This window comes from Molossus molossus, unplaced genomic scaffold (assembly GCF_014108415.1).
Source record: "Molossus molossus isolate mMolMol1 unplaced genomic scaffold, mMolMol1.p scaffold_m16_p_1, whole genome shotgun sequence".
NCBI classification, from domain to species: Eukaryota; Metazoa; Chordata; class Mammalia; order Chiroptera; family Molossidae; genus Molossus; species Molossus molossus.
In genome coordinates, this window is record NW_023425344.1 from 1,518,779 (window position 1) to 1,545,873 (window position 27,095).

A 27,095-nucleotide genomic window follows, 5' to 3' on the forward strand; every position below is an offset into this window, starting at 1 on the left:
GTGGAGGTAACACAGGGTGATCTGCCTCTGTGCCACCTCTTCCTGTTCTCATCCCTTCCATTTCTGCCCTGAGACCTTGGCATTTCCTCCTCTCTGTCTGGAATGTTCTTCTTTTTCAGGGTTTCTCTCTTTTTTTTCTCCCTTTCATCGTTCACATTAGTCTCGAGACATCTTCTCAAAGAGGCCGCCCTACCTAAAATCTGAGGACCTCCTCACATTACCTGCTACCCCTGACTTCATTTCATTACATTGCTGCCCACCGAGACCACTGTTAGCGTGTATGCGGGTGCAGGTGCTAGGCCGGCTGAACCTGGCTTACCTGGCTCACCTGGCTCCTGCACCCCTGGCATGGAGCGGCAGCACCGCCTCCAGCACACAGCGCAGCCTGTGTTGCAAGTACATGTGGATGACAGCACCTTCAGCACAGTCCTGCCTCGTGGTCGTACAGCTTTAATATCTATTTGCAAAAGTACCACACGGGCATTTCATTAAATATATAAGATACAGCAGTAGACAAGAAAATAAGATTAATTGTATGACTAATTTCACCATGCTGAGGAACTAAGAAGGAGGTGTCCAGTCTGCTTATAAGTTTGATTGTTCCTGTGTCATTTGAGTTTTGTGTGGCTTTTAACAGATGAAATACATTCTGTTTCAGAGAATAGCAATGCTGGATTGTTATGCTAAAAAATTAATTTCTCTCTGAAGTGTACTAACCATAGTTGGAATCCCATCAGTTCTTACTGTGTCTCTAGCCACATTTTCTAAAAGGTGTCACATTATCAGTCTTTTGGGGAATTCTGCTTGGCTCTTGTCTTACAGCCCAGGTGGTATGGGAATTTTAAAGTGGAATAAAGTGTGATGGGCCCCTTGGCCTGGTGGCTCAGTAGATTGAGCGTCGTCCTGTGCATCAAAAGTTCACTGGTTTGATTCCCGGTTAGGACACAGGCCTGGGTTGCGGGTTTAATTCCCAGTCGGGGTGCATATGGGAGGCATCCGATTGATGTTTCTCTCCCATATCGATCTTTCTCTCTCTCTTCCTCCCTCCCTGTCTCCCCCTCTCCGTTTCTCTCTAAAAAATCAATTAATACATATTTTAAAAAATAAAGTGGAATAGGCAGTAACTCACCTTCTCTTTTGATCAAATTTGGTGCCCGGTAGGTGAAAAGATTCATTATATGAAATCCAGTAGCTGTAGTTCATTGTGTGTTACAGCTCGTGTCGAACACAGCGGCTCTGGTGGTCCTGGGTTTCCATCTAGAGGGTCCTCAGAGGCTTACAATGAAAGGGATGCCAAATACTGTAGAACAAGTTAGGAAAAAGTTCATGGAAATGATAACTGTTACTGTGGCCTGGTGGGGGTGGGGCATGCATTAATTTTTTTCTTGCTCTTCAGCTTATAAATTTTATTTTATACAGTTTTATTGTTTTTGTGTGTGGGGGGGGGGATAATTGAAAAAAAGATATGGTATCTTGAAGTTTCTCCCGATTATAAAAGTAACATGAGCCCACTTGGCCTGTAGATTGCATTCCTAGAAAGAAGGAAGGGGCCGTCTGTGGCAGTCCCCCCGCCCTGAGACACCTCAGTGGGTCCTTTTTTCACCTGGTCACGTATCAGCAGCCAAACCTATTTGTCTCCAGTTGCCTGTTTTCAGTTCAGTGGTCCAAGGGCTGAGAGGTGCATCTCCAGCCAACCACTGGGGCAGTGGTGTGTCCGCTCTGCCACCTGCTGGCTCTGTGGGTTCCAGCACCTTCCCCAGGCTGTGTGGGCTCAGTGTTCAGTAATGTGAGAGACAGCCGCCCAGGTGAATACCTGGGTTAGTACATGTGAGAGACAGCCCCCCGGGGGGTAAATGAGTGCTGGCACAGAGTAAGGTCTCAGTAAACGTAGGTTTTCTGGCCATTCTGGGGTGTCATGGGGAAGTTCCTGACACTCTGCCTCCCTGTGTTGAGTTGGGCAAATGTACCTCCAGGTCGTGAAAAGATGGTGTCATTTCAGGTGGGCTCCTGGGAAAAGGCTTCAGGAAAGATGCTTGTGAATATAGACCATCCCTCATGGGAAGCAGCGGGGTCTGAGTGAGTGGTGACTCTCCTTCTCTGTGCAGGCTTTGCGAGAGGGACCCCTACCAGCTGTACCAGCGGCTGGAGCAGCAAGCCCGCGAGTATGTGCTGGAGATGAAGGTCCGCCTCCTGCGGCAGCTGTCAGCCGCGGCCCGAGTGAGGGCGCCCTCTGGCCTGCAGGGCCCCCCACAGGCCTACCAGTTCATCTCCCTGCTGCTGGAGGAGTACGGCGCCCTCTGCCAGGCAGCGCGCACCATCAGCACCTTCCTCGGCACTCTGGTGAGAGCGCGCCTTTCCCTGGTGGTGTTGGGTACTGTGGGCTGTGTGGTGGGTAGAGCTGAGGCCTGGTGCTGGTGTTGTATGCGGCCCAGACCCTCCCTGTGATGCTCAGGCAGCAGGAGGAAGCCTGACTGCTCTCCTCAGTCTCTGTCTTCCCTGTCTGATGCTGGACAAGGTCTTGAGTGGATGGACAAGCGGTGACATGTCCTGAAACATGGGGGAGCGTGAGGCCTAAGGAGGGAGGCAGGGGACAGGATGCGGTGAGGACCAGTGTGTGGTCAACAGGGACCAGAAAGAAGTGGCTGCACTGTCAGCTGGTACTGTCATCCCTGTGCACAGAGACCTGTGATGAGATCGATGCAGAGGGCGCCTGCTCACGGCCCTGGGCTTTCAGTCTTCCATCCACTGGCCAGTCCAGTACGGAGGAAGGATGGGTGCCGTCCAGTCAGGTGCCATCCCCAGCCCTGTGGGCACTGTCCGGTCCTAGTGAAGGAGACAGAGAGTTCTCCCTGGGTCTTGTACCGCCCACCTCCAGGAGTGAAATGGGTGGGATGCTGTGGAAACGCCGTCTCTGGAAACAGTGCACTGGGGCACTTGGGCACGGCCTCAGCGCCCTGCTGGTGGGGAGCTGGCTGCGCTCCCCAGAGAGACAGCCCCTCGTCTCTTGACTGTCCCAGAAGCACCTATTTACTAACACCAATCTATCACTTAAATTTTATTAAGTGGTACTTCACTGGGCTGGTATTGAGTGCTTTCTTAGTAGTAAAACTACACTTTGAAACACAGAGTAAGAGGTTCCTAAGATTTTAAGCTTAATGGTCTTTATGTGATTCTAAAGTTGATAGGCCTTCTCACCAGAAAAGTTCACATACACACAATTTTGCAAGTAGTCTCAGGAGTTCAGGGACTTTCTCAAGCATTGCTGTAATAGACATTGCTATTCCTTCAATGACTCCCTAAAACCTCCAGGAAAGCGCTGGTTTTGAGAAGAGGAGCTGGTGAGGGGTGCGGGGCAGTTACCCCTGCATCAGGGTCGGCCTCTGAGAAACGGAGTGCCAGTTATGAGCAGGCTGGACTGGCCTCAGGAGTCTGACCCCTGCCTCTTGTGCCTGCAACAGTCCCTCTCCCATTTCTGCCCCTGAGCATCTCCTGCTGTTCAGAAGTCCAGATCCTGGCCACCTCCTCTGGACAGCACCCTGGGACCCTCAGAAGTCTCCGAGGATGTGAGCCATGGCTCGGAGCATCTCCTGCCTGCACCTCTGCTGTGCCTGCCGTGCTGCCTTGTGCAGGCCTCCAGCTAGTCTGAGGAGAGTGCTGTTGTGTGAAGCTGACAAACTTGGTTTGAGCCACATTTATTGGAGCAAATTCCAAGCAGTTTACACAGAGATACTTTGTTGTGGTTTGAAAATTCATGCAAAATTCAGCTGTTTGGTCAGTGATTCATTTCACCTTATTCATACATAGAGCTGTCCACTTTGGTTTTCAGTGGACAGCAGACAAGGTACCCTGAACACTGCTGTCCTCCAAGGGAGACCACTGAACTGCCGAATAGCAAACTAAAAGAAGATGAACCTGTTAAAGTGCATGCAAGTTGGCATGAAACATGAGAGCCTCAGGGCTGAGAGATTCATGTGCTCAAAACCAGCATATCCCAAGGATTTCTTCTAGTCCTGGGAGATGGCTGCCACCCAAGTCATTGCAGGGTGGGGTCTGCATGCTGTGCTGGGACCGCGAATGATCACACCCTCAGGGTGGGGGTGAAGCAGAGACCCCTGCACTGGAGGGACCGCAGGGACGCTCACGCAGTATGACCTGCGTGGCTGGGGGTACAGCTTCAGCTCTCAGAGAGTTCGTCAGTAAGTTGCTGCACAGAGACATGGTCTAAGCAGATGCTGTTGGTGTCGTGTGGAGTCTTGAGTCTAGGGCGACTGCTGTGATTCCAGGTTGCTAGTCAAGTCAAGCAGCAACGGGTTACTCAGAGGGCTCCACAGACCATTGTCACACCCCAAATCCAGCAGTGGTTTCTTTTTATTACTAACACCCAGTTCATATAAAAATTTCCCAGTTAGCTCAAAAATCTCTTTATGGTTGGGGTGTTCAGATGAGGATCTAAGAAGGTTCACAAACTGATCACAGCATCCTTCCTGGCCCACCCTGTGATCTCCATGGTCAAAAGAGTCTGCAGAGCTTGGTTAAGAGAAACTGAGCCCTGGCCGGTTTGGCTCAGCAGTTAGAGCGTCGGCCTGCGGTCCTGAGAGACCCGGGTTCGGTTGCCGCTAAGGGCATGTACCTCGGTTGCAGTTTGTCCCCGGCCCTGGTCGGTTGTGCGGGTGGCAGCCACTCGATGTGTTCCTTTCACATCGATGTTTCTCTCTCTCTCTCTCTGTTCCTCTCTCTCCCTCCCACTCTACCTGAACAAAAAAAAAAAAAGAGAAACTGAGTCAGGGTCTCAGGGCAGTTTCCCAGTCTGGACTTGAGATCTTTTAAGCTTTAAAACAGAGGACCCCCTCAAGAGCCTTTGTTTATGTGGGTTTTTAAATCAATATTTACTGTATTGAAATTAAAAGTTTTTTTTCTTGCCCTGGCCAGTTTGGCTCAGCGGTTAGGCGTTGGCCTGTGGATTAGAGAAACCCGGGTTTGGTTCCCACTAAGGGCATGTACCTCGGTTGAAGTTTGTCCCTGGCCCTGTTGGGGTTGTGTGGGTGGCAACCAGTTTATGTGTCTCTCTCACATCGGTGTTTCTCTCTCTCTCTTCCTCCCTCTCTTCCTCTCGCTCTATCTGAAGATAAATGCAAAAATGTCCTCAAGTGAAGATTAAACAAAAAATTATTTTTTAATTTATTTTAGAGAGGAAGGAAGAGGGGGAGAGAGATAGAAACATCGATGAGAGAGAACATCGATTGGCCACCTCCTGCATGCCCCCCACTGGGGATCTGGCCCACAACCTGGGCATGTGCCCTGACTGGGAATTGAACCAGCAACCTCTTGGTGCATGGGCCCACACTCAACCACTGAGCCGCACTGGCTGGGCTAAAAATATTTATTTATTAAATTATTTTTAAAATAAGCCCATTACATAGCACAAATGTCATATTTTTAAATGAAAAATAACTTTTTAAAACAATATTTTTTAAATATATTTTTTATTCATTTTAGAGAGAGGAAGGGAAGGGGGAGAGAGAGAGAGAAACACAGTGAGACAGAGCCATCGATTGGCTGCCTCCTATACACCTCCAGCCAGGGATCAAGCCTGAAACCTGGCATGTGCCCCGACTGGGACTCGAACCGGTGACCTCTTAGTGCATGAGATGACGCTCAACTACGGAACCACACCAGTCCAGGGCAAAACATACTTATTTAGAAGAGGGGTATTGTTTAAAATTTTTGCAAATCTCTAATGTCTGGCCTCATGCAGGACCCCTGGGTTCTAGCTCCTCTGCGTGTAGCTTGCTGTCCTAGGTCGTCTTGGCTAGAGCTCCTGAAGGCCTCACAGATGTGTGGGTGGAGGGGGACGTGCCGACAGCCTTTCAGATGTGGCCGCTGCTCTTTGAAAGCACACTAGAGCCGAGCACTTCTCAACACTCCGAAACCAGGTCATGGAGCTGACCGTACTGACAGTGGAACCCACTGGCGTGACTTGCCCTTGGCATGGGCCTGCCCCTCGACGGGCTTCCTAGCAGCACATGGGTCCTTTGGAGACACTGGTTCCCTGAGCGTTGCCCGCAACATCATGGTTCTCAGTGTGGAAACGGCCGGTTCCCATCACAGAGGTCTTCAGCTGTGGGGAGGTTCGTGGCCACAATGCAGATGCAGATCTTCCTGTGGTCTGGTGTTTTCTTGAGAGCTCAGATTTGGTGACTGGCCACACATCGGGGCAGTTGTTTTCCTTGAAGCAGCAAGTTCCCTTGCTGTGTGGACCCAGTGGCTCATTCTCTGCGTTCCCTCAGCTTCTCCAGAACAACACCCTGTTGTCCTGAGTCTGCAGAACCCATGCAGTGCATTTACATGGAGGTATTTCTACAAGCATGACTTTCTGGGGCTCATTGCACACTGCCCCAGGGACCAAACCGGATAATGGGTCACATTTTTTCTACTTATTAAGCATTAAAATAAAATTGCAACTAGACTTAAGTTTTGCCTCCGGTGGTCTAAGAAATTGCCTTATTAGGCTGTAATGATCATGACATCTGAATTTCCATTCACAAGGACACAGATTCTGAATATCCTGCTGTTCCTCAAGGTCTGCTGTAGGACTTGACCTTAAACACCTTTCTCTTCAAGACTCGCAAACCTTTGCCATTTGAACGTGGGAAGTAAGACTGATGAGGATGGAAACCCTAAGATCCACAGGGCTTTTTCTTTCCACCTCTGGCCATGGTTCTGCCATCTTAACACAGCGCATGGCCTTCAGAGCCGGGCCCCACATGCCCAGGGCAGGTAGCTTCAGCCTGTGGCTGTTTCTGGCCCAAGTTCTGGGTTGTTGCTGGTGCGTGAGCAGTGCTGGCCGCAGGAAGCAGGCCGTCAGCACGTGTGGTCCTCCCTGCTGGTTTCAGGTGGGAGAGTGAGCTTGGGGTCTGATTCTCTCACAGGTCTCATCTGGAAGTATAATCGCAGATTTCATAAAAAAGACTAAACATCTTCAGAAATGAATCTGCTCAATTACCTTTAGTTAATGTCAGCCCAAAAGCCACAGCTGTGGTCCCAGGGTTGTAACTTAGTGCCGGGTGCTCACAGGCTGGCAGGCAAGGCCCACTGATTTATGGGGGCAGGGCAGGCAAGATCCCAACTCCTAGGACTCGCCTTGCACCTCTCAGCTGGCCTAGGGCCTGGTCTGCAGCTGCCTTAGCTCCTATGTGTTCTTTGTTGTGGAGATGAGTTGTAATTGGGTCACTGCTTGCTCCTCTGTGCCCTGGGCACTGCTGGAAGGCAGGACCTACTGCATTAGCCGTGTGTCCCTGCACCTGGCACAGCACCTGCACTCAGTAGTCTCTGCTGAAGTCTGTGACATGTGTCCTTTCCACACTGTTGTCTGTGGCCATGTTGCCATTACAAGCACATGGGTAACAGTCTCTCATCCCAGGGGCTGCGTTCTTTACCACTTGCCTGTGTTGCGTACTGGCTCTGAGCGATGCTGGGGGGACGCTGGAGGGAAGGCCGTGAGCAGGTGTGGGCAGCGCTGCGGTTGGGCGTGGCAGCACCGAGGAGAAGGGCACTCTGCAAGTGTTACCGCCCCTCTGAGTCTCCACTCTGGGCGCAGAGCTGATGTGCGTTGTCCACAGGGCTCACGTCCTCTGAGCCCTGTGCCAGCAGCATCGGGGACAAACATGGACTCTGCATGCGTAGATTGTTTGCTGACATTTCCAGGTGTGACCTTCTCAACTCTGGCTAAATTGTAAATGAGCACAGACTAGTGCATGTTGTCATCAGGAACCTGCTTCTGAGGGGTCACAGGGATGTGTAGAATGCTAGGCAGTTTCCCGGGCAGGCAGCTGTTAGGTGAGGAGCCCTCACCCAGGGCCATTGGTGATTCGAGCAGAAGCTGTGTGTGTGTGTGGGGGGGGGGGGTGCTTACAGATGGGAGCGTGGATTCGCACCCACGTGGCTATAGCAAGACCTGTCAAAAGTGAAGGCTGGGTTTAGGGAAGGTCATGGCGCCACCTGCTGGTTAGTTGTGTGGATGTCACTCTGGTGGGCTGCATGACCCGGAAGTTTAGAAGTTGTGGTTGAACTGAGTGGTGAGTTTGCCTACGGTTTATTAGAGAAGCAGAAGACCTGACCTTCTGCACGCATCACTCATGGAGCAGTTTGCCTCTATCAGAAGGGAGACATCTCGAGATAGGCAAGAAAATGACTGCTGTTGGCCATCGAAGGATATGTATGCATTTAAGTTGTGTAAGAGAAGGGTTTTCGATACATTTTGGAATCGTAATTATAAGGAATGACCATCAAGCAAGTGCAGTCATTTCTCTTCTTTCTCTCCCTTCCTCACCTGTGGCTCTCGCCACCCTTTCAGCAGCTCCTCGTAAGCAGGAGGACCGGCCTGTGTAGACTGTAAGCTTCTGGGAACTTTTTGTCTTCATCCACTCACTCAGTACTTCTATTTTTTTTTTTTTAATTAGGAAAACGAGCACTTGAAAAAGTTCCAGGTGACATGGGAACTGCATAATAAGCACCTGTTTGAAAATCTGGTTTTTTCGGAGCCTCTTCTCCAGAGCAACTTACCAGCACTGGTGTCACAAATCAGGTATTTGGTCTTTTTTTTTTTTTAATGTGTTTTTTATTAATATTTTTAGAGAGAGAAGGAGGGAGAGAGAGAAAAACACTGATGTGAGAACCATTGATCGGCTGCCTCCTGCACGCCCCCCCACTGGGGATTGAGCCCAAAATGCAGGCATATGCCCTGACCAGGAATCGAACCGGGACCTCTCTGTCCATTAGACGACGCTCAGTCCACTGAGCCACACTGGCTGGGCGCAGGTGTTTAGTCTTAATCTGCATATGTTCCCATGGTGTGACAGCGTGGTCCTTCTACCTGCCGTGCGGTGTGGATGTTCTTGCTGGAAAAAATCACAGGGCTCTGGGGAAAATACAGTTTAGGCAGATCGCTGAAAACCCAAAACGTAATTGATTAAGCTTTAGAGTCACAGACAAAACCAATGTTGTTGCTATTAAAATTTATTTATTTATTTATTCGTTTATTTTGTTCATCCTCACCCAAGGACATTTTTCCTTTTTTTTTTTTAGAGTGGGAGGGAGAGAGAGAAACATCGATGTGAGAGAAACACATCGATTGGTTGCCTCCTGTACAACCCCGACTAAGGCTGGGGATCGAACCTGCAACCCAGGTATGTGCCCTTGACTGGAATCAAACCCATGACCCTTCGGTCTGAGGGCCAATGCTCTAACCACTGAGCAAAACTGGCAGGGCTAATGCTACTAAATTTAACACTACAAATTCCTCATGAATAAGGAAAAGCACCCACTTAACATGGCTCTGATTTAAAGTCACTTTACTCTTTACTTTTATTATAAAGTTATTAAGTTGTTATTGCAATAAAATTCTGAAAATAATAGAAAATCAGGAGGAAGGTAGGTATTGCACACATGAGTGCTTCTAGAATTTTTTTTTCCCATGTTCACCCCCCATGCACACTTTTAAATGATGCCATAGTCACATCTTAACATAGGTGTATTTCCATGTCAAAACAAATGTGTGTATGTGTACGTGTATGTGGATGACTGGATGTAATGCAGTCTGCAGTGAGTACCTCGTTACCTGGAACCCCTGGTCTGGAGGTGCCGTCACTGTACTATTGGTCTCCGTTGGGCAGTTTCCAGTGTGTCGTGTACACGGCATCATCTGTGCTCTTGGGCAATTATAAATAAATGGTTTTGATTTTCAAATTTTTTTGTCAAGAGGTCTTCATTATAGTTGTTTTTGTTCAGAAGTTGTGTATTTAGATATTACGAAAATGAATGGTTTACAATGAGAAGCCATAGGTCCCCTTGCCGCAATCCCACCGGACAGGTCTCCCTGGCCACTTCTCAGCGCGTGTCTTCTTTCTCAGACATGTACGTGTTTTCTCATTGTTTGCCCATGTGTGTGTCTTTTGTTTCCTGTTCATTTTCTCATTTGCCATCTTACCATGTTTCTTAACAAGATAAAAAACTGAATGAATGAAAGTATAATTACATTTCTTTGCTTGAATTGGATTTTTTTGTTTACTCGATTTGGAAATCAGGTCCAGAACTGTGTTTCTCATCAAATGCTTTGTTTACAGCCCCACATCTAGTAAACTGAATTGCAGGCCTCAGTTGTCTTAGAACAGTGATATCACCACTGATTTTCTTTGAGGAGCTGCCCCTTCTCCACGCTTCTCCTTTATGCAGGCTTCTGGGTGCCTTGCACGAGGCCTTAGTGCTGCCTCACAGCAGCTGGTGTGGCATGGAGAGGTGTCCCCCTCATCATGTTGGGGGCGGGGCCCATGGGAGCAGTCCTCTGGTTGCTGGCTCAGACCCTTTGGACCCTTGTCTCCTGTTGAAAGGCCTCTCTCCACAGGCTGGGGACCACGACGCACGACACGTGCAGCGAGGACGCCTACAGCACCTTGCTGCAGCGGTACCAGCACTCCGAGGAAGAGCTGCGCAGAGTCGCCGCCGAGTGGCTGGAGTGCCAGAAGCGGATTGACGCCTACGTTGATGAGCAGGTGTGTGTGCAAGGAGTGTGTGTTTGTGTGGTGGGGGGCGGGGGCTGCTGAGTCTTGTCACTTCACAATTTACTGAACACTGCCATTCAGAACCAGGGGGTGCACAGACGAGTGTGACCTTCAGAGCCCGTTCTCTCTCTGTCCCTGACTGGCTAAAAAGGGAATCCAGACTTGAACATAGCTAGTCGTTTGGGGGCAGATGGCTTACAGGAGGATGGAGAATGACAGAGACACAGGGCTCCTGGTGGAGGTGGGGCCTGAAGGGCCAGGCGACGGGTCAGCCAGAGTCTCTTAGGTGACAGGAGCAGGGCTTCCAGGTGGCACCCTGCCCACCCGCCTCTGTTAAATTCACTTTTTACACTTGCAGTAGTGTGCTAGCTGCTTGTAAAAGAAAAATGTATTTCCTAAAACCTGCAGGTGTACACAGTGTGACCAGACTTGGCACCTATTTGAAACTTCCCATCCAAGAACATGCTGTGTATTTCTCTGTAAGGTGATTTTTGTATCCTGTGTTGTGGTTTTGTGCTTTCTGCATTTCTTAAGGAATTTATACCTTGGTACTCGATCATTTTGGGGGGACTCTTCCGAGTGGTATCTTAAACGGCGGAGTTAATTTCCTACGCAGCTGTTGCTGGTATGTGTAGGAAAGTGGGTCACTGTCCAGCCCTCTCACCAAACTCGGTTAAGTCTCCAGTAGTTTTGAGTCGATTGCTATGAATTTTCTAGGAGATCATGATGTCTTCTACAGGTAGTAACAGTTTTGTCTTCCCTCCAGCACTGAGCTCTGGCCTGTTTCAGCTTCAAAGCAGTTTGGACATTTGGGATTGTCTGATGCTTGCTTCCAGACTGTTGATATATTTTAGCAAGTTAAAGAAGTTTTGTCGTCGTCCCCACCCCCCCAGTTTATTAAAGTTATTTTTGTGTTAAAAAAAAAAAAAGGAGTAGATATTGAATTTTATTTTTTTCTTCTTTTAGATATTTCCAAAAGAATTAAGAAATTAGGTTTCCTAGTTTTCAGACATCCTTGCATTCCTGGGATTAAACCCTACTAGGTTATGATATATTACTTTTTTTTAATTTTTAGAAAGAGGGAGAGAAAGAAACATTGACGTAAGAGAGAAACTGCAACCAGTTGCTTCCCATACTCGCCTTGACTTAGGATGGAACCCACACCCTGGGTATGTGCCCTCACCAGGAATCGACCTGCATCCCCTCAGTGTGCTGAACGGCGTTCCAGCAAACTGACCACCTGGCCAGGGTGTGATACATTGTTTTCAACCTGTTACCAGATTTAATTACGATGTTTTATTTGGTATTTTTATGTCTGTATTCTGAGGTACTGTAGTGCTCATTTGGGCAGCACATATACTGAAACTGAGGTATTGTGGAGTTTTGTCTTTGATTGAGGTCTTGTCTATTTTGTGTGAAGGTTATTCTAGTCTCAGAAATGGATTGAGAAACTTTCCATGCTTTTCAATTTTTAGGAATAGTTTTTTAAATGTTTTTATTGATTTTTTAGAGAGAAGAAGGGAGAGAGGGAAACATCAATCTGCCGCCTCCTGCATGCCCCCTACTGGGGGTTGAGCCCAAAACCCGGGCATGTGCCCCAATCAGGAATTGAACTGGGATCTCTCAGTTCGTGGAACAACGCTCAGTCGACTGAGCCACACCGGTCGGACCAGTTTCCAGGGATAGTTAAAATTTTCTGTCCCATAAAGGATTTGTTAGACCCCACCCCCGACCCTGAAACTTTGGGCCGGATTTGTTATGCAGGGCAGAAGAACAGGGCTATAGGTCCTGCGCTACCTTTTCCATTTACATTACGTGTATTGGTCTGTTTTGCGTTCTCTACTTCATGAGTGAGTTTTACAAATTCCTATTTGCCTAAGAAGTTATCCCCAGCATTTCAGTGAAGGGTCCTCAGCTTGTCCTCCCAGGGAGACGTGGGAATGGGTGACGTGGCGGCTGCAGTAGAATGCGTGGTCCTCTTGGGCTGCCTCTCACGGCTCACTTCATAGAGAACACTTTCTTCACCAGAGGACAGTGTGCCTGCTGTCCAGCCGTCTCGGCAAGTGCCTGCAGAGCTGCTGAGACGTCAGGAGGTGCCAGAAGTGTGCATGGCTAGGCTTTTTCAGGGCAACTCAAACGTTTTAAAACATTGTGCAGGCCTAAGAAAATAGCCAAAGGCACAATTGGCAGCTCTTCCTTCTAGTGACAAATGTAAATTGTACATATTAAAAGAACCTTCTCTGTGGGGTCTGCCCTCCCATCCCTGCTGTTTCTGTGCTACCCCCTTTGTCTCCTGGTTCAGCCTGGAAGGAGTTTGCAGAACCAGCTTCTGGGTTTACTGGTGGTTGTCATCTTCTTTGTTTTCCCAGTAATTTCTGCTTTTACCTCCAAGTTCTTTACCTTATTAGTTGGTTTATTTTACGTCATTTCGGCTTCTTACATTGATCGCATAGTCTTTCTGTTCTGTTTTGCTCTCAAATGCGTTTAAACCTATACCTTTTCGTCTACATTGTGGGCATAGACCCAATTTGTGGCACTTTCATTGTCATGTATTTCAACATCAGTTTCTTCTCTTAAGAGTTCAAACTGTTCAAAGTTCTTTTCTAATGCATGGATTTTATTCTATAAAACGACTCTTTACTTGTTTTGGAGGGCTTATCGGTAGTACTTTCTTGCCTGTAGGATTGGATATATTTTGGAAGAAGATACATATCTAACTTCTATCCTTTTAGTGGTTGCTGTTAAGTTTTTAATAATCATAAGATTACATTTATATACACATCAAGATGTAATCATTACAGAGCCTCCCCTCCTAAGTAAGAAAGTGCCTTGATCCCATTCTTAACTTTCCATCGGTTTGTTTTTCTTAATTGTGGTAAAATATACATTACATATGATATATCTTCTTACTCATTTCTGAATACAATGTGCTTAGAGAAAAGGGCACCATCTAGTGGCATCAAGTGCATCCACATTGTTGTGAACACCTCCCTGTCATTTCCAGGACGTTTCCATCTTCACAGACTGAGACTGTCCCTGTTAAACAACCCCCACCCCCACCCAGGTCCCCAGCGCCTGGCCACCCTTCAGCTTCCTGTCTCTGACTGGGCTTCCCGGGGCTCGAGTGAGAGGGTCGTGCAGGCTTTGCCCTCTGTGTTGGCCTTACCTCACTCAGCCACTGTCCTCAGGCACCACGTGCCAGCTGCTCGCCAGCCTGAGAGTCGTCTTGCTCTGCACCCCCGCGCATGGTGCCCGCCGTCATCTATGTCCAGCACATACAGGACACGCGATGGACATTCAGTGAACGACAGATGCTCATTTACTGTGTTGACAGATCCGCTCTGATTTCTTAGTTTTTCTTGATAATTTGCACTCAATGTCTGCGGTGGTTTTGAGTCAGTCCGCAGGTAGCTGACATGGAGACAGTGTCAGGTGACGTCATTTCTGCTGCACTTGCCCTTGTCCATGGCGACACTGCCATACGAGTCATTTCAAACCTCCCCGGAGGGAGGCCTGGAGAGGTCCTGCTGGCACTAAGCTTCTTGTTCGGCTGCTTCCCTTGTTAGATGACGACGAAAACCAAGCAGCGCACGCTGACAGAAGACTGGGAGCTTTTCAAACAAAGACGTTTCCTTGAAGAGCAGGTGAGGCCGTGGGTCGAGGGGCTATGGCTCCCTGCATAGCGAGTGGCTCTAAAAGACAAACTGTGAGCATGACAGTCCCTCCTGGCCAGGTGGGCCATGTCCAGCTTACACTTTCTAGTGACACAGGGAGGCTACCAGGTGCACCGACCTCCCCATACACCGGGCTTCTTTCTTCCTCCAGCAGGTTGGCCCCTCCGCCAACCTCTCCGCAGCACTTGCAGGGGCCTCCCTGGGGTGGCCTCAGGATAGTCGGCTTCATGGAAACTTGGCTTCCCTCCACTCCCATCCACAGGCCCGCTGCTGCCCAGCTAGTCTCCCTGGCCTCACCCCACGCCTTTGCCCATACTCTCACTCCTCTAGTCTCCTCTGGGCACCCCAGGTAGGCAGAGGGCACTGTCTCCAGCTTGATCACCCAACTGACCCCTAAGCCTGCCTGCGTGGCCCCCATCCTGCCAAATGGCCCTTCCAGCCGCCCCTGTTCCATCGCCAGGGCTGGTCCCCAGTCCCTTTCCTGAAGGTGCTTGCCTGTTGATTGGGAGTTCAGGTGCCATTTCCGAGGTAGCTCCCAGACCCACCCCTGGTCTGGGCCAGTCTTTGTTCCTGCTGCTGGTCTCCTCTCCAGCCAGCCTTTCTCATGGCTGCATCCATTGCACCTGCCTCTGCCAGCTGTGCGCCAGCCGTCCAGGCACCCGCCGTGCTGCGTGAGTGCCTGTGAACTCATCCACACTGGTGCCGTGCTCTTTGTGCGTGGCCTGCTGTCCGCTAGGCTGCACACTTAAGCCCAGTGTCCATCTCCTGGCCCCTGAGACTCCCTCTGGCAACATTGCCAGCACCACCTCCTTCCGGACCTGGCTCAGGCCCTGTGCCTGCGTGCTCCCCCAGCTGTCTGTAAGCAACCCCCTTTGACCCCGTGGCTTCCCCACCTTCAATTTCTTACTCAGGACCTGGCTCAGGCCCTGCGCCTTCTTGCCCCCAGCTGTCTGCAAGCACCTCCCTTTGACCCCGTGGCTTCCCTACCTTCAGTTTCTTGCCTGTCTACTCTTCCAGATCCTCAGCTCTGGGAGCAGAGGTTTGTCTCTGTGCTACTGCAGGCACCTCACAAGCCCCAGCACACGGCACGTTGGGGGAGGCCAGGCACCTGCTGCGAGGAGTCCGCTGGGGGTTGCTGGTGCTGGACTGTGTGTGACTCCACTTCTCTGGCCCAAGCCCACTTCAGGGAGCTGTGACCCTCCGTTTCTGCATGAACATGACCCATAAGACCACAGTGACCGAAGAACACGGAGCATGTGATAACAGGAGACGTGTCCTGCAGAATTAACCTGTCGCTCTATAATTCCCTCTAGTTAACCAGTAAGAAAGCAGTCGCTGGCGAGAACAACTTCACGGACGCCGTGAGGCACGTGCTGTCGTCGCGGCTGAGCGTGCCCGACTGCCCTAACTGCCACTGCCGGAGGAGGTGAGTCAGCGCGGCCGCGAGGGCTGGCCTGGCCGCCCTGGCAGTCGAGTCACTGTCCCTTGTCCCAACCAGGTGTGCTTGCGACGACTGCAGCCTCTCGCACATCCTCACCTGTGGCATCGTGGACCCCCCTGTCCCTGGCGACGCCCATGTCCACCAGCTGCCGCTGCAGGTGGGCACTGCTGCAGACTGTGTCTCTGAGATGCGCCCACCCAGCGTGTCATCTGCGAGCTCTGGGTCTGGCTCCAGCTCTCCGATCACCATCCAGCAGCGTCCCAGGCTCATCCTCGCGGACAGCGGCTCTGCACCAGCCTTGTGAGTTGTGACTTTGAGATGTGGAAGGTTTCAGAGGTTTAAGCATTGCAGCGGTGGAGGTAGAGGCGGTGTCAGTATTTCCCAGGACAAACACCCTCCGGTTTTTTGTTTTAAATCCTCACCGGAGATGAGAGGGAGGGGGAGAGAAACATCGATGTAAAAGAGACACATCTATTGGTTGCCTCCTGCATGACTGACCAGGGACGGGGTTGAACTGCAACCGAAAGTATGTGCCTTTGAGTGGAGTCGAACCCGTGACTCACTGGTCCTCAGGCCATCGCTCTAACCACTGAGCAAAACCGGCCAGGGCATCACCCTCTGTTTTTTTAAGCAACCTTTGAAACATGAAATCATTAACCCCAAAGTTTGACACTGTTTCATCTTGAAAAGAGATGGAAAACAAATAAACGCCAGTTGAGAACAAACATGCTGGTGTGCAGGAGGCCTCACGTCTCCTGTACTATGTGCCGCCCGAGTCCTGTTCCTTGTCAGGGCGGAGCCCGCCTACTTCATATGTGGCTAAGGACTCGGAGATCCCTGATCACGGGAGCAAGCCCTCCAAAGGTTCAGCTGTCCATGTCCCACATCACCTAGAGGTACCTCTCTGAACCTCAGGTTCCTGACCTGTGAACTGAGGTGATGCTGACACTTCCGGAGTGGGTGTGAGTGGTGACTGAGGCGACATGCTTCATCATCTCCGGTGCCAGGAGCCCCGAGGAGCCGTCACCTGGTGGGTGCCATTTGTGCCTCCTTGGTGCGCTCCAGGTTGTAGAGCTTTGGCGTATGTTGAGGCTTGTTTTCCTCAAAATGGAAAAGATGCCTGCGTTTGGCAGTTCTGGACACGCCCTCCTAAAGCCACAATAGCACCTCCCTCTGGAGGTTGTGTGCGGAGGCTGCAGGCAGACCCGGAGCACGGTGAGTCCAGTCGGGGTCCTGCCTCGGGCCTGGGCACTGCAGGCCATTGCGCCAGCTCTTCCACACACAGAGAGTCACATGGTGTAGAAGCGTCCTCCGTAAGCCATGGCCCTGGTGTCTGCTTACATTTTTTGTAGTAAATTTTCTATTTGCCCATTGCTTAGAAGGCTTGCTGAAGCAGATATTTAATTAAGATCATAATTGACTTGACCAGAGCTGGTCTGGTTAGTAAAATGACTTTTAGTATTTTGTCACATAAACGCCTTTAAAATTTTGTTTGGCTGACTATGTCTGAAATTTTCATGGTTACAAAAACACCCTGCAGCCCTCAGCTGGCCCCTTGCACCCCGTTGATCTTCCCTGAGTGTGAGCCGTGCGTCAGCAGCAGCAGACGGCTGTCAGTCCCATGGAGCCTATGGCTCCTTCCGTTTCTCCTCTAGAGTCTTGTTCTCCAATCCTCCAGATGGAACCTTCTGGGCACTTTGATCTTGTGCTTGAGTTGTTAAGCGACGTTAGGATTATGAATGGTGCTCAGGGTGGCACCTCTGGAAAGAGAAGAGTGTCTGGAGGGGTGATGTCTGTGCCCCGTGAACAGGCTCCCGGTGACCATCTCTGCTTGTCTCAGCTGCAGTGACGATGAAGATGTGGCTCCGCTGTCAGCTAAGTTTGCTGACATCTATCCGTTGAACAGCTACAGTGATGCTGAAGTGGTGGCCAACATGAATGGGATCCACAGTGAAGTGAATGGTGGCGGGGAGAACATGGCGCTGAAGGATGAGGTGCGTCCACAGCGGCTTCGTCATGACCGTACGTGGCACAGGATGGCGGTCATGTGTTGAGTTTATGTTGTTCTGGTTGTTTTTAAAGTCCCCTCAAGTGAGTAGTACCAGCGGCAGTTCTTCAGAAGCTGATGATGAAGAGGCGGACAGCAGGAGTGGTGGGGAGCCCCCTGGAGCACCAAAGGAAGCCGTGGCCCTAGGAAATGGGAGTCCCAGGAAGGAGGACAGTAAAGTGGACAGTCCCCCCCCATCTTACCCCGCTCAGCAGGTGTGATTTCATTTCTTCACACTTTCCGTTTTGCCAAAGGTCTCTTTCTTTGTGTCTATTTTCTCCACATCTGAGCTTTATTAAATATAAAATTAGGTCATTCTGAATAACTTTTGAAGATTAATGCTGGAGAGAATCAAGACGGACTTAGAAAATAAATACCCATGACTCAGAATGCCCATTTTACTTTTTTTTCTTACTTGAATCTGTGATCAGAAATCTTGGTTTTGCAACAACCCAGATATTTCACACAGTTAGATGGCATGGAGGTTTTGTTTGTATAGAAGCGAGGGGACAGTTTGTTTGCTTTTTAATAAAATAAAATAGTGGAATGGTAAAATCAGCAAAGGTTGGTTTGACAAGAGTTTCTCCCCCTGGCAGATACCTGTTTTTCTGTTACCCAAAGGTGAGGGTATTTTATCAGGCTACTGTTTTCTCTTAGGCACCCAGAGTTTTATAATAGATGTTCAGGCAATTTTCAGATGAAAGGAAGAACAAATGAAGGTTAAGGTGCTCAGCTAATTCGTTTACTTAGTAGTTAGTGTAACTCCGTTTCGGACAGTGAAGGCGGCAATGAGGAGTCTTGCTCGCACTGCTTCCCATCTGCTGTCAGGCACCTGCCACCCCAGTCCCTGGTCCCAGCGGTCTCCAGCTCCACTCGCGTGCTGTGCTCTTCACTCACGTGCTGTGTCGATGCAGCACAAGTGTGTGTGCTTCCCTGCTCTTGTGAAGAGGCCCCTCCGAACGCACGCTGCTCTGCCCTTGCTCTGGCTGGGCAGCGCACCTCACTCTGGGCTGCTGGGCGTGGCCTGCCCTGTCCTGTTTTTCTTTAGTCCCCTGCTGATGGGCACTGCATTTGCTCCCCTGGTTTCCTGTCATAACTGTTCATGAGCAACCTTGTGCCTCTCACAGTTTATACACAGGCAGGTATGTTCCTGGGACTGGTCACCAGCCGTGGCTTTCCTGGTTCGGGGGGGTGGCCTCCCTGGCCCCGAGAAGAGGGTGATGTCACAGTTTGCATTTTTGCTAGTGTGATAGATTAATAACCCCTTTAAGTTTCAGTTTTCATTTCCTTTTTATGGACAGAGTTGAGCAACCTTTCATACATTTATTCATTTTTTATCTTATTGAGTTGTTTTATATTAGACAAGTCCTTTATCAAGTATGTGATTTGCAAATAGTTTCTCTCTGTCTGTGGCATGTCTGTTAGGTTTTCTATGGTGTTTTTTGAAAAGTAAAGTTTTTCATTATGATGCATTCCAGTTTATCAGGATTTTCTTTTATGAAACATGCTTCTGATGTCACATCCAAGAAAACTGCCTACTACAAAACTGTTCTCCTAGGAGATTTGTAATTTTAGCTCTTACGTAGTTAGGTCTGTGGTTCATTTGACTCATTGTTTGCTTATGGAAACTCCTCTTTTCGCACATGTGGGTCTCCACTGCCTGGGCACCCTCTGTGGGAGTCACCGGACTGCACATGAAGGTTCTGAACGCTCGTACTTCGTGTTGTGCTCACGATGTCCTTATGCCATAGTGTGCTTGACTATCTCTGCAGTAAGTTTGGAAATCGAGTGGGATCTGTCCTCCAGCTTGGCAGTCCTGTTTTAGAGTTGTGTAGACTGATCAGAGTGCTTTGCATTTTCATTTAAGTTTTTGGATCAACTTGACAACTTCTACAGAAAACCTGCTTGGGTCTTTATAGAGATTGCATTGAATTCATGAATATTCTTGAGTTCTTTGATAGACTTCATCATCAAAATCCTCTGGGCCCAGTCTTTTATTTATGAGATGAGATAGATGAATTTGAGGAAAATACATTCTTAACAAAATGGAGAGACAGTCAGTCTATGAACGTGCTGTATCTTCCCACTTATTTAAACCCTCTTTTCCCTGGCCGGTTTGGCTCAGCGGTTAGAGCGTCGGCTTGCGGTCCGGAGAGACCCGGATTCGGTTCCCGCTAAGGGCATGTACCTCGGTTGCAGTTTGTCCCCAGCCGTGGTTGGTCATGCGGGTGGCAGCCACTCGATGTGTTCCTTTCACATCGATGTTTCTCTCTCTCTCTCTCTCTCTCCCCCTCCTGCTCTATCTGAACAAATAATGAGAACGTGTCCTCGGGTGAGGATAAAAAAATTAATAAATAAAAAATAAACCCTCTTTAACGTCTCTCTGAGCTTTAAAATTTTCTAGTCTGTGGGTCTTGAACATATTTTTAAAGTTTATTCTTAAGTTCAGATGCCTTTTGATTCTATAGTAAATGGCTTTTTTTTTTATCCTTACCTAAGGATATTTATTTATTTATTTATTTATTTTTATCCTCACCCGAAGACATTTTTCCATTTTTTTGTTCAGGTAGAGTGGGAGGGAGAGAGAGAACCATCGACGTGAAGGGGACACATCAAGTAGCTGCCACCCACATGACCAACCAGGGCCGGGGACAAACTGCAACTGAGGTACACTCCCTTAGCGGGAACCGAACCCAGGTCTCTCTGGACCACAGGCCGACGCTCTAACCGCTGAGCCAAACTGGCCAGGGCTCGAGGATATTTTTCTATTTATTTTCAGATAGAGTGGAAGGAAGGGAGAGGGAGAGAGAGAGAAATAACGACATGAGGGAGACACATCGACTGGCTGCCTCCTGCACGACCTGACCAGGGCTAGGAACGAACCGCAGCCAAGGTACGCACCCTTGACCAGAATCAAACCCGAGACTCATTGGTCCATGGGCCAACGCTCTAACTGCTGAGCCAAACCGGCCAGAGCAGTAAATGATATTTTCTAATTTCAATTTTCTATTGGTAATATATAGAAGTACAGTTGGTTTTTATATATTGATTTTGTATTCTTCAGCTTTGCTAAACTCATTAGTTGGGTCTTGCATTTTTATCCTGTCCATCAATTTTACCCTTTTCCTTGGAATGCTTCATTTACATTTAACATAATAATTGGTTATATTTATAACTACCTTTTGCTGTTTCTTTCTGTGTCTCATGATTTTTGTTCCTCTGTTCCCCCTTTACTTCCTTTTCTTGTATTAAACAGATTTTTATTAACCATTTTAATTCTGCTGTTGATTCTGTAGTTGTTTTAGTTTGTTCGGAAGTGTGGACAGAGCCAGGCAAGAGGCAGACTCCTGCAGTGCTCACCGGACGTCCCTGAAGATCTGCAGGAATATGCACTTCTCAGTTTTTCTCTTTTGGCTGATTTCCAGAGCCTTTGACAGTTGTGTTCAGTTTGACACTTTATTCCACCTTAGTGGAAGTCTGTCCCTGGTGCACGTGGAGGGATCGTTCCTTAAGCCATGGGAGCCAGCGGAGCCTAGACCACCAACAGTGGCTTTGTAGTCCCTGTCCAGCTCTCTCTCTCTTCACCAGCACCCTCGCCTCTGCTCAGACAAGCCCATGATGCAGGCACCCCTGGGTAATGGGATGTGCACCCCCTCTGTTCAAGGTTCCTTCAGTACTGGGCCCTGGCCAGTGGGTGTCAGGATGAGACTGCTCCCTGTGGATTGCTGTGTAACTGCTCAGTAGAACACAACTGATTTTGACTCTGTTCTTACCGTCTCGGTCTCTAACTAAGCAGCCCTTTTCCCTTCAGGCTGAACAAGCCGCAAACACTTGCGAATGCCATGTGTGCAAGCAGGAAGCTTCTGGACTGCCGCTGTCAGCGATGACGGCCGGAGCTTTTCCTCCTGGCCACCAGTTCCTGAGCCCAGAGAAGCCCACACACCCTGCTTTGCATCTGTACCCCCACATCCACGGGCACGTGCCCTTGCACACCGTCCCACACCTTCCTCGCCCTCTGATCCACCCCACCTTGTATGCAGCGCCCCCCTTCACACACAGTAAGGTAAGTCGGGGCAGAAAGGGCCTGACAGACAAACCCCGTAGATTGGCAGCTCGTGTAGGACAGCGCCCACTCTGGGCAGGGAATCTGCAGTGTGTCCTTCCACCGTGAGCTCTTGCAGTTTCAGACCTTGACAGTTACAGAATAAACTATGCAAGTCATGGTTTATTCCTTCAGAATTCACCAGAATGGGAAGTTTTTCAGGTGACAGGTTATATTTGGGATAGGCATGGCTTCTAGGGCCTGGCTTTTAACGTGATGGGCAGCGAGAGCCCTTTAACTTAGCTGGGCTGCCCCAGTCTGACCAACTGTGCTCTAAGCACGAAGCTGTAGGACTTGTAGAAACACACAGTGGGAAGGAGAAGCCCTGCGTGCGATGCCCTGGAGAGTCCTGGTACATGTGGGCATCGAGAGGGAGTTGGAGGGCGGAAGGATGGGGCTCTGGGACCCCACTGTGCTGAGACTGCTTAGGGCAGCAGTTGGGTCCAGGCAACATCACATCTGTGTGTTTCTTCTCCGCTTAGACTCTGCAGGGAGGTTTTGGGTTGGCTTCATTTTTTGTGCCTCAGATGGCTTTGCTCTCCAACTCTTGAATTTACCTTTATTAACTCCTGCCACATGTTATAATTTTTATTTTTGTCAGTTATTGTGGTTCAGTGTTAGTTCTAATCAATCAAAAATAGAATTTTTCTCAAACACTCCTGATTTATTTAAACAGTGATTCTCAATAGGGATAGAAAAGGAGGACATGGTGTGAGGGGCTTTTCAAACTGTGCTCGTTTCTCCCCAGGGTGGCACTGGGGTGGGGGGTGGCTGAGCCCAACACTGGAGTTTGCTGTCAGTGTGCTGTGCAAGGGCACAGGCGGGTTAAACCGCTGCTTCAGAATCAAATCAACATCCTTTTATCATGTTCTGTTACCGTGAGTATTTGGGAACTCTACCCAAATTTATGCTTAGATTGAATAGAGTGAATATTTCTCAATTTGAACAGGTAATGATGCTATTATTAATGGAATGGTTTAAATAGCATTTTCAGGTACAGATAGCAGGTCCTCAAATAATGTCATTTAGTTCAACATTGTTTTGTTATAACATTGATGAGATGCTGTAAGAATCTAACTCTTGTTCATATCAATTGTGCTAAAAAAAATTTTTTATATACATCATTTTGCTTAAAGTCACAGAACTTATTGATGATGTTAAGTGAGGCCTTGCTATGTTCAAAGCCAGGCTGTTTTCGTGGCCTGCCCAGCCTTACAGCCTCTCCCACCCTGGGTGCATGTGTGAAGTTGGGGAGCTGTTCACCCCATTCTTAACCGAATAGAGTTCTGTTTTCTATGCTCTGAGAGGAGAGGTGTAGAATGTTCTCTTATATTCTCTTGTTGGTAGAAGCTGTTCACGAGTTAGCTGCTGAAAATCTTTGAGTTCGTTCGCGAGATTGGTTAGTCCCAAAGAATATGGGGGACATACTAGTTCAGCACTGCCTCCCCAGACTGTCGGCCTTTCTTGGGATGTTAAAGGCCATCTGCTGAACGATAAAGGAGAAAAGAACGTTTCGGGAGCCTTATCTGTCTCTAAAATCTATTTCTTTGATCCCTGGTAGACTTTAATCCAGCCGATGGAAGTGAAAGGCTCGCAGGCTAGAAAGGCAGATGCAGAGGACGGGCTGTGCTGCTGCTGTGAAGACTTCGCACCAGCTGGGCCCTTGTGTGGGAGGGGGGCACCTGCACAGCGCTCCTGTGTGCCTGGTGGCGAAGGGCGTCTCTGCACGAGCTGCAGTGGCCCTCGCTGGCCTTGCAGAATGAGTCTGTGTCATCTGAGTCCATTTGTCGTAGTTGGATGCTGGGCAGGCGTCTGTAAGTAAGGTGCTCACAGCCCCACGAGAGTTGTTAGAAGCACCTTCAGGAGAACAGTCGGGCGGCTCTAGAACAGCAGACACTTGTCTTTAGTTCCATCCGAGCAGGTCTCTGGGAGAGGCCAGCATGATCCGTGCGATGTCGGAGTGTCGCTGGGAGGCGGACCGTGGGTGCTGTGTGTGGAGGGCAGTCGTGCATGGAGGCAGCACCTCCGACCTGCTTCCCTTTCTGCTTCGTCAGGGCCTTTGGGAACTTCTGCTCTGGGGACATGGCCGTCGTCGCCTTGGAGACTTGATGGCATTGTCGTTGTAATTCATACTTTGGCATTGTGGGTAAATATTTAGTACCTAAAATGTTCGAGATGAGTATTATGAAAACTTTATTTTCTTGAAATTAGTAAAACTTAGAGCATTTCTATTTTCAGATGTCTCTATACCAAAGATACATTTAATTTATATGTTGAGAGAGAAGTCATTAGAAAGTTAGAAGTAGTTGAAGGAGAAAATACAGTAATGAAATGCTAGAAAATAAATCATAGCTGTGACAGGGTGTTTCCAAATATTGGGGGACTTCCCGGCCCCCTTTCTGTGTTGATTCCTACACTGACTCCATTGTGTTCTGAGAGCAGACACTTGTGTGTGATTTTCAATGTGCTGAGATGTGCTTCACGGCCCAGAGTGTGGTCAGTCTTGGTGACTGTTCCACCTGAGCTTGGGAAGAACGTCGTCTGCTGCTTCGGCTGAAGTGGTCTGTAGGTGTCAGTCATATGCAGTGGTTGACGGTGCCGTTGGGTTCAACTGCACCCTCGCTGACCTTCTGTCATTACGTTGAACAAAATTATATTTTAGATATATTAATAATAAGAAAAGAGGCTTTATTTTACTTTTACTTATTCCTTCTCCATCACTCTCCCTCTCTTTATGTAGATCCTAGTTTCTGACCTATATTATTTTATTTCTGTCTGAAGAAAATCTTTTAACATTTCTTGCAGGGCAGGTCTGCTGGTGATGAGTTCACTCAGTTTTTGTTTCTCTGAGGAAGTCCTTATTTCTCCTTCACTTTTGAAGGATAATTTCGCTGGATACAGAATTCTAGGTTGGTGGGGTTTTTTTCTTTCCACACTTTGACTTCACTCTTCTTGCTTGATGGTGTCTGATGAGATGTCCTCTGTAATTCTGTCCCTTGTTTTATAAGTGCAGGGACTCCTTCCTTCCTCCACCCCCAGACTGCTGTCAAGATTTTCTTTTTGTCTTTGGTTTTCTGCAGTTTGAATATGATGTGCCAAGGAATACATTTTGGGGAATTCTTCTATTTGTTGTTCCCTGAGCTTTCTTAATCTGTGGTTTGATGTCTGTCATTAATTTTGGAAAGGTCTCAGCATTCATTATGGCTTTAAATATTTCTTCCATCTGTTCTCTTTTTTTTCCTCCTGGTGTTTCAGTTACTGTACATTGCATCTTTTGAAATTGTCCCCACAGCTCTTGGATGTTTTGTTCTGTTTTTTTGTTTGGTGGTGGTGGTACGTTTTTATTCGTGTTTCTCCTTGCATTTTTGTTTGAGAATTTTCTGTTGACATATCTTGAAGCTCACTGGTTCTTTCCCTGGCTATGTCCAGTCTACCAATTAGCTCATCAAAAGCAGAATTTGTTTTTCTTAGTGCTTTTTATTTCTAGCACTTCTTTTTTTTATTTCTTAGCGTTTCCATCTCTCTTTTCACATTACTCATTTGTTCTTGCATATTGTCTACTTTCCCCATTATAACCCTTAGCATAATAATTTTTAATTTCCTGTCTGATGGTTTTCAGCCACTTTGTCTTTGTCTTTGTCTTTCCTCTCTATGTTCTGTCATGTGTCTGGGCCCCGGTGAATCTATGCCCAGCCTTCCAGTCCATTCTTCATTCGATGCTCTCTCTCCTGTTTCTCATCTCCTATCTCTCAGTCCATTCTGAGAATCGTTTTGGATCAGTCTCCCAGTTAAGTGATTCTAATCGTACTGTGTCTAACCTACCACTTAAGTTTTGAGTTTTTAATTCCAACTTCTATTCTTGTATCTAATCTTTAGTTTATTTATTTTTCAAATATATCAGTGACTTTTTCTATTCTTTTGTTCCTTGATCACTTTCTCTCTCTTCTTTCTTTAAAGCATTTTACATGTATTCTCTGTTTGATTGAAACCTGGAGGATCTAAGTCTGTTTGCTGTTTCTGCTGCTGGTTTGTTTGTACACAGTCGTCCCTCGCCACCATGCGCTTTGCTCTCACGGCTTCACTGTAACCGCGATAGAGTGAACCCGTGAACGGCAACGCGTGACGTGGCGAGGGACGACTGTATATGGTAAAGATCCTACTTCGCGGAAGAGTCTGGGACTAATTAACTGTGATAAACGAGTGCCGACTGTAATAACTTTTTATTATGAAGTCATGTTTTGTTCATATTACTCTATGAGAAATCCCAAGGCCCTAAATAGGGGAAGGAGGTTTTCCATTTGCTGACATGAGGTACCTAAGGGGCTCTGGCCCACCTGGGGCCCTCCAGCTCCTTTGACAGTCTCCAACTCTCCTGCCTCCTGTGGGACCGCTGGTCTGTCCCCGTGACTGTGACCTGGTGCATGTGTCTTGGGGCAGCCATTTTTCCTCCCACCTCCACCTGGCCCTGTTTTTTCTTGTCCTGTTATCCCTTCTTTGTGAAAGGTTTTCCTTGCTTTATCTGTGGCTCAGCACTTTGTTACAAAGGTGTTGGTGCCATTTATCCCCCTTTGTGGACAGAGCCGCGACAGAGAGGGACGTGTGACCTCACAGACAACGGCAAATGTGACCTGGTGGGCAGTTCCACCCACCATCCCATGTGGCCCAGGAGCAGTCGGTCACAACTACAGGGCCAGACTTTGGACTGTCACCTAGGTTTCCAGCTTCAGATCCTGCCCGGCCAGTGTGGCTCAGTGGATTGAGCATCATCCCATGGACTGAGAGGTCCCCATTCAATTCCCAGTCAGGGCACATGCCCAGGTTGCAGGCTAGATCCCCAATAGGTGGCGTGCAGGAGGCAGCCTGTTGATGTTTCTCCCCTTGATGTTTCTGTCTCTCTCTAAAGATAAAAACATATTTAAATAAATAAATTCTGTATCCTTTCTATCCGGAAAACATATGAAATAATCGCCTCACTAGCAAAGCGTCCAGTGATGAAGGGAGAGTAGGGTCTTGAATTCTGCCCTAGGAGCTTGAGGACTATTTGAAAGTGGTCTCCAGGCCGCCCTCTGAGTTCACTGCATCAAGGGGAGCTACTGACGTGGCTCTGGGCATGCTTGTCTGTCACCCCCTCGCTGGGTCACTTGTACACCCAATGCAGAAGTGTTTGGTAAAGTTGAACATGGCACACGTGTAAGTTTGGGTTGGAATTTGCGGGAGAAGAAAGCTCTGTGGAAAATAGGGAGATGGATGGCTGCACTTTGGGACCCTGTTGTGA

At 48.5% G+C, this 27,095-nt stretch overlaps 1 protein-coding gene across 1 annotated transcript in view; it reads left to right on the plus strand.

Annotated features, from left to right (window-relative positions):
- The window catches only part of FAM193A (family with sequence similarity 193 member A), a 109,889-nt gene that overhangs the window by 58,383 nt on the left and 24,411 nt on the right, over positions 1 to 27,095 (plus strand). Inside the window, exons 5-13 of the mRNA XM_036247815.1 lie at positions 2,106 to 2,340; positions 8,460 to 8,584; positions 10,400 to 10,547; positions 14,123 to 14,200; positions 15,544 to 15,656; positions 15,729 to 15,971; positions 17,512 to 17,665; positions 17,754 to 17,933; positions 21,530 to 21,781. Coding sequence (XP_036103708.1) covers positions 2,106 to 2,340; positions 8,460 to 8,584; positions 10,400 to 10,547; positions 14,123 to 14,200; positions 15,544 to 15,656; positions 15,729 to 15,971; positions 17,512 to 17,665; positions 17,754 to 17,933; positions 21,530 to 21,781 — 1,528 coding nt within the window. The remainder of the gene's footprint in view (positions 1 to 2,105; positions 2,341 to 8,459; positions 8,585 to 10,399; positions 10,548 to 14,122; positions 14,201 to 15,543; positions 15,657 to 15,728; positions 15,972 to 17,511; positions 17,666 to 17,753; positions 17,934 to 21,529; positions 21,782 to 27,095) is intronic.